Source organism: Gouania willdenowi, chromosome 14 (assembly GCF_900634775.1).
Source record: "Gouania willdenowi chromosome 14, fGouWil2.1, whole genome shotgun sequence".
Taxonomy (NCBI): Eukaryota; Metazoa; Chordata; class Actinopteri; order Blenniiformes; family Gobiesocidae; genus Gouania; species Gouania willdenowi.
The window spans coordinates 20,819,431-20,835,542 of NC_041057.1; the positions used below are offsets into that span (position 1 = coordinate 20,819,431).

The following is a 16,112-nucleotide window of genomic DNA, read 5'->3' on the forward strand; positions in this document are numbered from 1 at the left end:
CTGCTAATGCTTCAGACTTTCTAAAATACATCTTTCCTGTAATTTTTTTTTTTTTTACAATATTAAACACATTCCCAAAGCCTCTGTTTCACTTTCTGCAACACATCTGTACATAATGCCTCCATTAAAATCCGACACCCCTGCAAATGTAGCCAACTCCAGCTCCTGGTGACATAACAGGCAGCTCGCTGCTGTCTGTATTTGTTGCTGGTGTTCATGTACCTTCACTCTGAGTGAACATTATGGTGACATTATTTTCTCTCAGCGGCTCAGCAGAGCAGACAGCATCCAACAGCAGACGACACTGAAAGACCCCAACAGCTCTTATCTAGAAGCCTCAGTTGCATCAAGTCAATTTGTATCCATCAGTGTGTACAAATGTATGTTTGTGGTTCACAACAATGAAAATGTTGGATGCTTGCACATTACTGATACTCAACCATAACAAAGATGTGACTCTGAATTTCAAGATCTAAAGTTTACCTGTGTCACCAATAGGTGTGTAACGCTCCATTGATTGTTTAAGCAATCATCCCATCAAATCCATAGAAACCAGGGTTGCAGTCAATTCTAATTGTAATCGTGTAATTGATAATTAATTACAATTACAGCGTAGTTATAATTGTAATTGTGATTTTAAAAGATATGTTGCTGTCGTAAAAAGGGAATGAAACTGTAATTGAGTTTTGATAACGTTTGATGACTTTGTAATTGTAGTTGTCATAATAATTATATAAAAGTTGTCAATTATAATTTAACGCAAAACTGGGGAACCATGTTACAGTTCTACACATGTAATTACCAGTTTCATTTCAAGCATTCCTACATTTTAGCATTAGAAATAAATTTAAACAATACACAGAAAAGGCTCAGATGCCCCCACACCAAAAATCAGTTCTCATAACAGATGCTAACAGAAAGCTAACACAAGAATAAGGTTCACTTTTATTATGTTATTTATTTCAGGCTCAGTAAGTGTGATTAATTGTAATAGAACTTTAGTAGTTGAATAAATAATTGTAATTGACTTTCTGAAGATTAAAAAAAATCATTGTAATTTATTTGTAATTGGAAAAAATGCTGGTAACTTTAATCGTAATTGAATATGAGTTCTTGCAAATGTAATTGTAACTGCAAAATGTAATTGACCCCAACCCTGATGGAAACTCAAACCATCGATTGTTAAGATACAAAAAACAAAAATCCATTTCTGGAAAGTTTCAGCAATAAAATTGTCAAAACATCAACAATGCTTGGTCATTTTTGTGTAGCTTTCGCTTAATTGTAACTGATTAACTGATAATCTAGAACAGCGATTCTCAAATGGTGGGTCGGGACCCAAAAGTGGGTCGCAGACCTGTACTATGTAGATTGCGGACAGCTGGTCAAAAATAAACAAGTACTTAATGGCTCTCATGTTGGACTTGTCTTTTATTTTGAAGAAACCTTTCTATGCATGTTGCACAGGAAAATATATAGATTTATGTGTTTTCAACAGCTATTTTAAAAAAAAAATTGGGATGGTTGAATTCTAAAAAAAAGTGGGTCGCGATTTAATGACCATGTCTAAATGTTGGTCCCAGGGTGAGACCAATTGAGAACCCCTGATCTAGTAAATATCTTACAAAGGCCCCTCAATTCAACCGAATCGTGGCAGAATTTGTGATATCACCGAATATTGTATCATTGTCCAAATAATCGTACACCAGCTATGCTAAATGCAACAGCCTGACATCACTACTGCCGTCTAAGATGAGCAAATTGGTTACCACCGTGTCTCACGCTTTGGCCAGTTTTTCTTCTCCTGGCTGCTCTACAAAGACTTTTACTGAAATTATCTCGACTAAACCTCTTGTATTATATAAATCTTTTGATGGAGCTTGCAGTTAAATTTCACTACAGGTACCATTTATGTGTACTGATTGTGAAATCAGAAGAAAATAATGCATAAAGGTTTAAATCATTGGCAAACACAAGGATACAATGTTGTGCTCTGTTTGAAGGACAGAGTAAAGGTTACCTGTGATTCTCTATATATCCTACGTATAGGAACGGATTATCCACAAAGGGGGTCAAAACACAGTCACACCAAGACATTCACTTAGGCGACCACATTGTTGAAGGCATTTCTTCCGAAGTGATTTGATAAAACCAGCGCAGGGATAAGCTGCAAGACATTTACTGAATAACAAGTGCAGCAGCACAGAGCCTCATCTGGCTTTGATGTTGGGCTTCAAACCTGGCTTTGTGCTGACAGCAGATGCTGAGTGAGGTATATGCTACTTCTCCCTTTTTTCAAGTGGGTGAACTCAAGATCCATCCAGGATTTATTACACAACCAAGTCGTTTGTTTGGGTGCCTTTAATGAGCTAATGCAATATTTAATGATCACCTTTTAGAGATCACAGGATGGATGGGGTGCCTACAGTTCTCCCAATTTTATTTTCATTCAAACTTTTTTTGTACTTTTGTTCTGGCTTGTAACTAAATATATTTGACTGGAAATTAAATTGCACTCTATCTTATGGCATATCATTTATGTTGGACATTTTATTTTTATACATCTTTTTAATCTCATTTTTAGATAGACTTTATAACTTATCTTCTAAAATTAGACATCCATATAGTTTGTTTAAAAATAAAACTATCTCAGATACTTTAATAGAATATTTTTATCAGCACTTTTTAATTTTTTTTAACATTTTTTAAGAATAGATCAGGGGTTCTCAAACTTGGGACACCTGGGGGTTCATAAACCAGTCACATAAAGGGGGTTGTAGGGTTGGGTTAATGTTTTTATCTAGGTTTTGTAGAATCAATTAAAGTGCTCAAAATGAACCAATATGTCAGTAAAATACAAACGACATAATATAGAAATGTTTCCAATACTCCTCAATGAATTTCCTTTTGTCCGATAAAAGACTTAAATATAATAATCAGGCCTATATACTGTAGCATTTACATCTTTAATTTTTATTTGGTAAAGGGAAAGTCCCCTGCAGCTACATATATATATATATGACCATTGTCAGGTAATGTTTAAATTGAAATTGAGGATTTAAATAAAGAAATAAAGGATAACTCTTTATTTACTGAAAAAAAAAAAAAGATAATTCTAAAGTCATTGAATAAGGCTGTAAACATTTAATAATTTGTGTTCGGGTTATAAAGGATTCTTCTGTAAGTGTTCTCCCCTTGATTTAAATAATTGTTTTAAAATGGATTTTGTTTAAATGAGTTATCAGAATATCTGATGTGTATCACAGTGAGATAAGAACAGCTGATAAAAAATAAAAATAAGTGTGATTTTTTGTGTGTATAACGCCTATTTTAATACTTCTATCACCATATGCTTCCTCCATTAACCTGACCCAACCTGACCCACCTCAACCTTCTTGCAGATCTTTCACGTGGCTGTTTCATCTAGCTTTGAGCTTTGGTTGACCTTGGTGATTAGCTCAGCTAGTAGGCAGATGGTGGGGGTGGGGGTGGGGGGGGGGCTCACTGAGCCTCTCTGTCACCAACCTTAGGGATAAAGTGGAGACCCGTGGGTGTAGATTATGATGCCAAGTCAGTGCTGGCATTGCGTTGGTAATGGATATAGAAGACAGTACAGCACATAACATTAGCATGTGGGGGTTGGGGGGCGGGCCGGGGGGGTGATGACAAAGAGGCTCACGTCTGACTGGGAAATGAAGGAGCCTGTGCAGAAGTCATAGCCAGTCAAGTTGAGACTGGACGCTTTCTGTCAGGTGATGGGTGACTCCTCTCAGGCTTTGTTGGTTGCTGATGCTTTCCTTCTGCAGCATCTTGTAGTGCACTTTTGGATTGTGGTGGCCACATAAAGAGGGCATTCCCCATAGCCACCCTCAGTGCATATATAAGCAGCTGGTAACTCAGTCTCTGCTACCTTGTTTCCCACCATTTGTTTCCTTTGTTATGAGGCCTCAGCTTTTGGTGCGTCTTTCCTCCTGTTCTTTAAGGAGGGCGAATCAGAGGTCTTTACCGTCTTATGAGGAGGACTCACTGGTTCAGGGGCAAGCTCGTGTAGCGACGGCTCTTTATACATGGCAACTGTATGGCAAAGAGAAGATGAAACAATAGGTAAAACATGGAATTATACATAAAGTTCAAAATTATTCCAGTATTTCCCACAAGACCAGAGTTTATTTGTTGTGCAAAAACAAAAAAATAAAGAAAAACAAGGCAAGGCAAATGTATTTGTATAGCTCATTTCTTACACACATTTAAAATCATCAGTAAAATAATTTAAAACCATCAAAAGACACATTACATCAACAACATGACCAAAAATCTCCCTCTCAAAATCTCCCTTTAACTTTGCTTTAAAAATGTTCACATGTGATGCTGACATCAGCTCTGCTGGCAGTTTGTGCCACTTCTTTGCAGCATAACAACTGAAAGCAGCATCACCATGTTTACTGTGAGCTCTGGGCTCCACTATCTGACCTGTGTCCATAGATCTGAGAAGCCTGCTGGGTTCATCCAGTGTAAAGACTTTAAAACTGGAGTAATGTGTTCTGACCTCTTTGTTCTGGTTAAGACCTGAGCTGCAGCGTTCTGAATCAGCTGTAGCTGTTTGATGCTCTTTTGGGGGATTCCTGTCAGAAGACCATTACAATAGTCCGGTCTGCTGGAGATAAAAGCATGGACCAGTTTTTCCTGAGTCATTAAACCTTTCACTGTTTGATGTTCTTTAGGTGGTAGAAGCTGTTTTTGTGATAGATTTGATCTGACTGCTGAATGTCAGATCTGAGTCAATCAGAACACCAAGGTTTTTGACTTGGTTTTTAGCTTTTAAAGATGGAGACTCAAGATAATTGCTGACAGCAGTCCTCTTTTCATTGTTACCAAAGACAATCACCTCCATCTTGTCATGATTTAGTTGAAGGAAGTTTTCACTCATCCAGAAGTTTACCTTTTCTAAGCAGTCACACAACACCTCTATGGGACCATAGTCATCTGGGTTCAGTGATAGATATAGTTGTGTGTCATCTGCGTAGCTCTGATAATCAACCTTACAGTTCTGTAAAAGTTGTCCTAAAGCAAGGCTGAACAGAAGGGGTCAAAGAACAGAGCCCTGAGGAACCCCACATTGGTAATCTGTCAGATTCAAAACTTCCAATGCTTACAAAATAACTTTGCTCCTCCAAGTATGACTTAAACCATTGCATTACTTTTCCATTTAGTCCAACCCATGTTTGCAATCTGTGCAACAAAATTGTATGATCTACAGTGTCAAATGCAGCACTTAGACCCAATAAAATGAGAACAGATACTTTTCCTGAATCAGTGTTCAACCTTATGTCATTGATCATTTTGATAAGATTTTGTTGAATGTTAAGAATTGACTCAGTTGGTTGAAGACCATCTTCTCAATGATCTTGGCCATGAATGGAAGGTTGCTGATTGGTCTATAGTTAGCCAGTATAGAGGCATCCAGTGTTCTCTTTTTTAACAGAGGTTTCACAGCAGCTACTTTCAGGGATTTTGGTACGGTGCCTGAATTGTAATGAGCAGTTAATTATCTGACACAAATCAGTGACAATTGACTTTACAACAGTTTTAAAGAAGTTTGAGGGTATTGTGTCAAGGCAACACGTTGATGGATTAAGCTGTTGAACCATTTCCTCTAGTGTTTTTAGGTTCACTGTAATAAACTCTAACATTGTAGTTGACTCATCTCTCAGTGGTGGAAGTTGTTATTTTGCTAGTTTGTTCTAATGTTTGACCTTATTGATTGTATTTTTTCCATTGAAATATACAGTAAATTCATTGCATTTTCCAGTAGACAGTAGGAGTCAGAAATGAAATCAAATTAAAATAAACACAATGAAATGCACTTAAATTAAATTAAAAAAAAAATAAAAATACTTAAATAAAATAATAATGAGGTTAAATAAATGAATTAGATAACCTAACTGCCCAACCAACAGCAGCAGCTAAACACGCATTAAGTGGTTTGCCTATTGGCTAGCACTACAAATTGATTTAATGTTTATGCACATGTTGAGTTTCCAGCGACATTTATATAGACACAGGTTAATATAACATGAGTTTGAGCTGTTTAAACTGGACTTTTTTGCCCACATATTTGTACTGAGAGGTCTTCATGATAACTATGGATACACTGAAATGAAAATTCTTGTCTGAAACCAAAAATGAGAAAAACCAAGGCCAAAACCGAAATACTGAAAGAAAGATTATGCCATTTATGAGTACCGTTGCATTCATGGCTCTGAATGTTACTAGTATCACTAAAGTTAAGGCAGTACAATTACATAAATAATATTAATGCTTCAAAAAATAAATAATAAAATATTTATTTAGCAGTGACATTACAACAATGCACAAGATAATTAAAAAAAATAAATAAATATGTTTAAACTGACTTATTCATGTATACATTAAAAAATAATGTACAGATCTATAACTGACTGAGCTTCTGAAAGAGTCAGATTAAATCTCTATGCAATTTCTTTGTACTGTGCAATGACAATAAAATATTATTTTCTATTCTTCATAATGAAGTGCACAGAATCTCTGTGAAACGTGCGCTAACAGACTAACCCTAGATTTCCACTAGTTGCATATCTGCCCCAAAACTCCTCCGCTGTGTAATTGCAGTGCAGTCTTCAGTCCAGCAATACCCATCGCCTCCTGTTTCGCTCCATCTTGAACACTGAGTGTATTATTTTGAAAATAATCTGGATATTTGATTCTGTGTCTATGCACTACTTCCTGTCCTGCACAGGTTTATTTTTGTTAAATTGCTGCAGCACAGCTCCAGCGTCCGGCAAAAATACAAGGGCTGGGTATTTGCTGCAGAGAACTCCAGCATGCTGCAGCGGTTACGCAGCTGTGCTGGAGCAGATTCGAATGCGGTGGAAATCGACACATGGACTTAAATGGAATCCTATCAGTTGCGTTGTCGAAAGCCGAAAATTGAAAATGTCGTTTTAAGCCTTGCCTGCTGCTTCTCCAACATCTTCTTCTTCTCTGGTAGACCTAGTGCCTTAAAGCTGCTATCCAGAATTTCTGAGAGGACGTCTCGATGTCCCGCCCTCAATAGCTACAGTTCCTCCACCTGCCTTTGCTATTTACCAGAAGCCACGGCTCTATTTTTCTGCACGCGTATCGCGGAACATAACAAGGATGCATCGGGTCGCATTGATATAGGTCTATGGGTCAGGTAGGAGCCAAAATCATATTCACCTGTTTGCTGTTGTGACGCGCTGCCTTGTTTCCGAGCACAATCTCAAAAACACAAAGTCAAAGCCAATTGGCTGGGCGCACTCAGCGATTGTTTCCATTTGTGTAGGAGTCTTTAAGATGAAGGATTGACTTATATACATTAATGTATATGAATAACCACCGGCAGTAGACCATAGTAAAAGACTAGTTAGGTATTTTTGTGAATTTCAAAAGAATCATACATAAACATAGATTTCTCAGAAACTCCGGGTATTAGCTTTAAGAAGCACATGTTTTTCTTTTGTTTTATTTGCGGAGGCGATGCATACCACCACCAAATGTAAAGGAGTTGTAATGACATGCTACATACACAGAGCAAAGACGAACAGCGTCAAAATCTATTTGTGGTGGGTCGCCACAAATAAATGAATGTGTGGGAAACACTGTATTCAGAAATTGAATCTAGCTCACAAACCCTCTATAACTTTAGGCAGGAAGTGCGCAGCTCCTTTGGTCTTCTTTACCCGGTTCCCCTTCATGACCTGGCCATCACGGTTGATACCGATATACCAGGAGCGGCCAGACTGGCTCTGGCGATAGAGCATGGAGGAGTACGTAACGTAGTAGTTCTCAAAGACACTCTCCTTGAACTTACACTCAGGAGTGAAATGCTCCTGAAATGAGATGCAAAAAACAGACACTCACGTTAGTCGAGAAGATAGAAGATAAACAATTTCTTGAGTGTTTGAATAGAAACTTGAGTGCATGACATCACAGATCATGCATCCAGAAAGAAAAATACACAAATATGTAGTAAAGCAGGTTATATTGTTGTAAGCAGGAGGGAGGGAATACTCCCTGGATTGATGTTTCTCCTGGTCCTCTGAAAACAGCATAAAGGCAAAGATGTGAACCATCAAGCGCTAAATTTAACATGATCCCAAAGGAGTAGAGATGAAGAAAATAAGAAGATGAAAGACACTATAACACTGACACCTACGCCACAACAATAACAAATTCAAAGCATACACACGTGTTTCACACGCACACACACACTGACAGACGAGTGAGCGCTGACGCTAACTGCAGGGACTGCATCGGAGGCATCCTAAGTTCAGGCCAAGAAGGGAAAGTACTTCAGAGGAAATGAGCGGTTTATGAATAACTATCCCTGAAAATGTCACTGCTTTTGCACTGATGGTCTGTGTTAAGTTAGAGAATTAGAAAAAAACACTTAAGTCCCAGTATGCATCATGGATACGTTACTAGTCTTTGAGGAAAGTTTTATTTGATCCAAAAACATTTCTGCAGTGAATACGCTATTAAAAGGAATTTCAGAAACATCAAAGATAGCATGGTGAGGCAATGATGGCTGCAACTAATGGTTTGCAGTCTTTCTTTTTAAATGAAGTTTGATCTTTAAAAAAAAAATGTAATCAGCTTCAAACTATTTTTCTGATCATGCATTTCAATTTTTTCCCCCATGACTAATGCAGCATATAAAAAACTTTTAAGAAGCAAATGCAATGAATATGTTGTATTATAAGATTACCGGTACATGTAATCATAAGTTTGAAAAGTAGAGGTTAATTTTGTTAAAAATGGAAAAATACAATACACCAAATGATAGGTTTAAGCATTAAGCATAACGAGAATTCCCTCGCCTTAAATGTCTGTTTTAATAATAATACATTTTATTTAAAAGCGCCTTTCAGGCCACTCAAGGACGCTTTACAATAAACAGAATCATTAAAAAAAAACAAAAAAAAAAAACAGTGCAATACAATATAAAAAAAAAAATAATACAAAAAGGAAAAAGAAAGAAGAATAATGTTGGGGAAATTATGGAATAAGATGAAAGATTGCATTACAGAGAATATGCAGATTGGTAAGAGATGGGTTTTACATTTAATGCCAAAAATTCAGTACAACAAAGGATGGGTGGTTTTAGGAGTGACTTTTTTCTTGTTTGAAATCTGTCAAAAATAAGTCCAAAAATAAGTCAGAAATTTTGGACAAAATTGTCCTTCATGATGCACAAGGGTTAATTTTGACAAAAGCTTCTCCTTAATTTAACCTTACCAATGGTATAGTTGTAAAAACTCATTGCGTATATTTAATAAGAGTGCAATTAAATGTGCAGTACTAATGTAAATATAAAATAAGCACTGACAGTATATTAATTTTGCAAACTGGTGACCTGCATACAGTATATAAAATTACATGAGCTACTTTTTTTAGAGCTAAAAAAAAAAGGGAAGCCTATTCCACTGCATGTCCCCTACATGCCACTATAGACTCCCTCTCTGTCAGTTGTCTATGCCTGGATAAATCTTAATTGACATCACTAAATCAAATTAGCAGAAATTGGATCAAATCCAACAATCCGGCCAGTCTCGGTAAGCGATCGTGTTCCTGTTGCACTTCCCTCTCCCTCTCTGTGCTCAACAAAAGGACCAGTGAACCCTGCATAATGTAGGCTGGTGATATTAACCAACAGCGACGCATATACATCTCTCTTAGTCTCCATCAGGGTCTCGACAGGGTCCTTCCCCTGTCAGACAGCAAAGCCAATCTGCTGGATTGATAAAGTAAGAGCAGCAAGGCAGAAGTGGCTGAGTGGCTACTTTTATTTTTCAGATTTGGGATGACAGCAAAAAGCCCAAAGGATCAGAGTTTAGAGATAGAAGCTTTAAGAAGGAGCCATAAGTAGACTGAGAAGGTATAAGACGCTTCTCCTTCACCTAGCTTCTCCGTTTAGCTGAGTATGCAACTTTAGGACTTTGTACCATCTTCTCTTCCTCCTATCTTGCCCTGGCTTCTCGCCAATACCAGCCTCATCGTTCCACTGCTCTGTATCAAAATTAAAAATAACAATAAAACAACCCCTTCTCTAACTTCACAAACACTCCATCTCCAATCACTGCCACATCTTGGAGCTATTTTAAGATCCACCGACAGATTTGATATCTTCTGCAGTGCTAACACAGAGGATGGGATCGATAGATGATCCGCCTCATTCATTATTAATCAGGCCCGAGAGTACGAAGGGTGGGAAGTGCGGGAGACAGAAGGGGAAAGGTAGGAGAGTCGGGAAAAGAAAAGAGAGGCGCATAATGAACGGAGAGGACAGAAGGGTTGCAGCACGATAAAAGGAGATTAGTTATAGAGGATGACGAAAAGACAAAACACATTTTGGGGTGCTGGCTACTCAAGCTGACCCTTTTGGTCCCAATGGAAAGAGAGGCCAACACTCTAGCAAGATACTCTTCAGCTCAACCTCTGAAGGGACACTGACGATAACCCCTCTCCCAAGTCATCCTATAATTACCCGCCATAATCATTCCCTTGAAATTAGTCTAATGATAGAACCCACATTGTCTGCATTTCATTCAAGGAGTCTCCAAAGGTCTGGAGAAATGAAACAATTTTGCGGGAGAGGAGAAGACAATGACAAAAATGGTTTTATAAGGCAGTGATTTTTCATAATAACCTCCCACGATGGTCAATATCCTTGTCCTTATGTGCTACAAACGCATGGCGGTAATTATCCCCATCTCTCAAGCTCACCTTGAGGTAACCTCTAGACCCCAACAGAACAACAGACTCTCACTGGGGAGTGCTTACATACCACATCACTCAATCCACTGCACAGTTGAATAATAGCTGACAACGTTTAGAGTGTAGCACATTTGTTAAAGTGTGATGAGGGAATATTTCTATCTAAATGGCGGCCGTTTGAAATGCAAATGGAGGAACAATAAAATAAACCTCTTAGATGAAGCGTGACTTATGTGGAGTCGTGAGGCCAGTCGCTCTTCAAGTTTAAAAAAAAAAAAAAAAAAGCAAAGGGAATTTGAATGAAAGCAGATGGGAAAGGTAATATGTACAGTGTTCGTGCTGAGAATCTCTAAGATGGGAAGAACCTTTTTATGATGCAGAGTATGATCCCCGCCCTCCCCGCGCACAGCCCCCCCCACCCCCGCCCACTCCCCCCTTCTCCATCCCGTGTGTCTGATTACATCTGTTCTACCTGCTTCAGGAAGCTTTTCTCCACATTCCACACTGGAAGTGTTTTTACTGACAAACAAGGAAGGTGAAGTGCTCATAGCAAACGCTTTTAAGTCAGTGTTCCCTAAATCTGATGAACATCTCTCATACTATCTAATCAGAATGTAAAAAATGGGAGAGGTTAATAACAATAGTAAATTTGATATTAATGCTTTCCATCTTTAATTTCATTGACAAAAACAGCGCTAAATATCCTCTGGATTTGTGATCTTGAAATATATATCCCCATTAATAATGATACAGTCGGTCTAAATCTATGGGTGCCCCCATTTCCCTCCCCAAAAAAATCGAGTCAAATTGAAAGATTGGTCAATTACGAACCGAGATAGGAAATGTTGTCCTCTATTTCGCACAGTTTGGTCAGACCAAAAATAAATTTAGACATGTTGCCAAACTCCTGCATTTGAATGTTGGTCTTTCCCACTTCCTTCTTCAGTGAAGTGTAACGAGAGCGACAATGAAAAACCCGCTTAATTTGTTGCATTTTTTTTTTTTTTTTTATGTATTTGTTTGTTCTTAAATGACCTTTACTGGGACAGAAAAGAAAAATCTATAACTCATTGATTTATTAAAAAATGAAATAAACAAATAGATAAATAAACACTAGGATTGCAGGCATGAATGCTCCTACTGGCTTGAAGTCCTGTGCGTTTACACAGTTCGCAATGGCTCTGACAAAGAGAATCATTTATGTATTTTAGATCTATTTGTGAGGGACAGATACAATAAACATAGACAGCTGAAAAAAAGCATCCCATGCAAGTATTATAGTGTTTATAGCAAATGCTAGTTTGCAACACCTATAAGAATAAAAGACCAAAGCAGATGATTAAAAAGAAAGTGACAGGGGTAAATTCTGCAGAAAATCAAACATGAGAGCAGCTCTGTTGCTGAAATAACCAGGACATGGTAGCACTCTTAAAAAGTGATGCGTTTCAGATGTTCAGGTAAAGTATTCCAGAATTTCACTCCTTTCATAGAGAGAGCACTCTGAGCAAATTATGTTTTGCAGAACGAGATGACACAGTTTCCATTTAAAGCTGCTCTGGTGAATCTGCTGCAGCTCGGTAGTCTCCTTATATACTGTATGTGCAGAAAAGTGGAGGAGCAAGTCCATTTAAGCATTTAAACACAAACTTTACATTATGGAGGTTAATTAAATTACTGAAGCTTAACATATTGTGAAGAAAACTGATGACATGATGGCAAAAGCTGTAACGAAATCAAATTGTATTTAAAAAAAAAAAAATGGTAAAAAGACATGTTGGTTGATGGATAACATTTGGGACTTGGTGGATCTGCCTCGGTGGGAAATGGGCAGGAGGACAATATCTACATTTAGACTGGACTTGGCAAAATCTTGCTCTCAAGATATGAGAAACGGTGCAGGCAAATATCAATCCTGATACAAAGATAAGATACTGTATGTCCACTGTAATGATTTAATATGAAACTGCATTTGAACACATGTAAGGCAAGCAAAGTAAAGGTGGTTTCCTGAGCTTAAGGTGCATTTTTTGCAGTCATGAACCCCAAGCCACTTACGGTGCTTGTAAATATGAGCAGCTGAGTAGAGATGTAGAATTAACTGACACAACAAAATATCCTCGCGAGTTAAGTCAACCGAAACATTATTAGCTCTAATGACTTGACTTGATTCTACTTCAAATATATCAAATCAAAAAGAATAAAATATGACTCAAAGTTTGCTGTAAGGATTATAGCACAGGGCTATTTTAAATGAAGAAGGTGAAAACACACTCATTTTGATGAGCCCACTCTTTTTCCTTGGCCAGTTAAGATTCAAACATTAGCTTTCAGTCTGTTTTATCAGTATTCAGACTCACACACACATCAGATTGGACAGTTCACCTTCAGTTCAGGTTTTATGCAGTCTTTTTTTTGCTGCAACGTCTAGTATACAGTTTGTATAAACTGGCAGAGGGACAGAGAAAGGACACAGGGAAGGGATAAAGAAATTGAAAGAGCATGAGCGGTATTGACCAAAAGCTATGTCCTTTGTATTCTTTTCATGTGAAGGTTCCATTGAGATGCAGGACAACACCAGCAGCGAGATAGCATCGCTCCATTATCCCAGGACAGAAGAATTGTGAACATTAGAACAAGGAGAGAAGCAAGTAGACAGAATAATTGGTGGAGCAAAAACAAAAACGAAGGCATTTTGGTCACTCTATGTTTTGATCATTGAGTTTTCCTTTCCAAAAAAGATATTAAAGATGGGGTACTTGAATTATTTTCTTTAATTAAAAAAAAAATATTATTAGCATCATATAGTATATCGTAAAAGTAATAATTTCTGAAAAAATGGTAGTCTGTGTGCTGTTTGTGCCTTTATAATTAATTATTTTAATTCCTAAAACCCCGGAAAACTAAATCTTAGCAGTCACCCCCTCCTGCTCCAATCACAGGATTTAGAGAAAGGAGGGGTGAGCAGAGCCCACGAAGGAACCTCCTCATTGGCTGTCGCGATATATGTTGTAAAGCGTGCACGTGCAAACTTGTTTTCAGTCTTGGACTAACTTTGGAGACGCAAGTGGCTGTTTTCCTTCTAGACAGGTAATCTAATGTTAAATTTTCCTATATTTTGTGTGCATCCTTTTGCGTGGCGACGTGTTTTACCAGCAGTGCACGTTCAGCTCTTGTGCGCGATTTTGTGCACTTCGGTGAGAGGAGGAGATTGGGAGGGATTATCAGAGTGGGAGGGGCGGGATTTATGGTTCAAATTCAGCCATGCCCCTCTGTCATGGTTCAAGAATCAGGTAGTGCAGCTTTAAAAAACAAAAAAAGGAGTGGTCATTTTGATTTTCATTTGAGATTCAACATATGGAGTGACAGGAAGTTGACGTTTTCAAAGTAAGAGCGCAGATAAAGACAGTGATGTCTTTCTGGCAAGAATGCCACAATATGACTTCTACCCGTGGTTTTCCTGGCCCCAATGTCTTTGAAAAACAGAAACATGTCTCACACACTGCAGGGCTTCAAAAATATGCATTTATTGCACCAACATGATGTTTCGAGCTACAATACTACATCAGACTAAAGTGCCGAGTGCAAAACGTCTTCAAAATCTCTTTGGAACCTTACTCTTGTTGTGATTTTCTGGCACGGCAGAACAAGGCTTGTCATCTTCAGAAATCTCTGCATGTATATCACACCGAATTGGGGGTGGAAGAGGTTTTACTGCAATATGGTCCTCTTCCCTGAGACACACTGCTTTATTGTTTTGAAAAATGACGTACCGATCCATGCCCATTAACTTCTGTTCACAGCAGCGCCAAAGTTCTTTCTCTTTCCTACACAGCACCATACTTAAATGTGCTGTCTTACTTTGAAAACCGCAACTTCCAGTCTCACAATTTGAAAAAAATAAAAAGCTATCTTTTGTTTCTTTCTTCTACCATTTAATTTTATGCATGAAAACATGAAACATGAAAATCAACCAGTTTTTAAAGTTTTGTCTCTTGATCCTTATGACAAAAAATGCATTGGATTTGAACATTATCTTTTGAATTTTGAAATTAATCAAAAAAATAAATAAAATGGTCCTTTCTGAATAGAAAATCCAATTACCGAAACATACCCTGACCCCTTTTTACTGAACACTTTAATAAAATCACTTTGGTAAGCGTTCCCTCTGCCAGATTCATAATCTACTTCCTGGGTGAAAGTAACGAATTACAAGAACTCACATTTCTGTAATCAAGTGGCTTTTATGGATACTCGTACTTTTTTAAAGTATATTTCTAAATCGGTCATTTTACTTGAACTTAAGTGTGTTTTAAAATAAGTAAAGTAATTTGTTACATTTCTAAACCAAACCAACATTGTGAAACTACAAAAAAATGAAAGGACCAGACAAAAATCAAATGCATCACATCTTAGCCAACCAACCAGATTAAACGTAATGCATGAGTTCATAAATGTAACTATATTAGTGCCTGAGAAGATTTTTTTTTTTTTTTATCTTAAATTAATAATAATAATGCATCATATGCTCTACAGATTATTCTTTCACTCCACACTTAGTGGTGGTAAGCTATTGTTGTAGCCACAGCTGCCCTGGGGCAGACTGACAGAAGCAAGGCAGCCAAAGTGCACCATCGGCCCCTCCGACCACCACCAACACTCGCTCACACACTACATTCATACTATGGCAATGTGGGTGAAGTGCCTTGCCCAAGGACACAATGACAGATACCACTGGGGTGACTGCCACCCCACTGTGGCACCTGGAATTCTCCGTGGTCTCCCATCCATCTACTAACCAGGCCCAGACCTGCGTAGCTTCTGAGATCTAACGAGATCAGGCAATGACAGGCTGGTATGGCCACATTAAGTTAAATTAATTTATTTTAAAAAAGAATTGTACATTTTGACAAACCTTTTATTTTATCCAGATTTCATCTCTTCCTTTTTAAGTTCATACATGAGATGTTTACTGTATGCAAGGGTAAAATAAAATGCAAGAATGATGACCGTGACAGCATGATGGAACCGATCACCTCTATAACTCAGGGTCAATGAAGCATTGTCATCTACAACTAAGCTCTGCATCAATGAAAGCCTTTAAGCTGCCAATCAGCAGCCCCCCACCCCCCACCCCGCTCTTGAACATGATCATCCTCTCTGCCTTTGTCATGCAAGCATCATGCATCCCAAGACCATCATAAAGCATTAGGGACAGACCATACATGTGCAGCGCTAGACGGTATTAACTGTCCGTCTCATCCTCTGTAAACCCCTTTTAATAAGCACGTCTACGCCCTATTGGTTTACGTAACGTATCTTGTCACAGTACATCTACA

At 38.0% G+C, this 16,112-nt stretch overlaps 1 protein-coding gene and 1 pseudogene across 1 annotated transcript in view; both read right to left on the reverse strand.

Moving 5' to 3' along the window:
* Window positions 1–3,162: 3,162 nt before the first annotated feature.
* Window positions 3,163–16,112, reverse strand: part of fgf11b (fibroblast growth factor 11b) — a 50,317-nt gene continuing 37,367 nt past the window's right edge. The window contains exons 4-5 of the mRNA XM_028466024.1: window positions 7,691–7,889; window positions 3,163–4,074 (exon numbers count right to left, since the gene is read on the reverse strand). Coding sequence (XP_028321825.1) covers window positions 3,938–4,074; window positions 7,691–7,889 — 336 coding nt within the window. The 3' untranslated portion in view covers window positions 3,163–3,937. The remainder of the gene's footprint in view (window positions 4,075–7,690; window positions 7,890–16,112) is intronic.
* LOC114476279 (uncharacterized) lies at window positions 15,525–15,642 on the reverse strand (annotated as a pseudogene).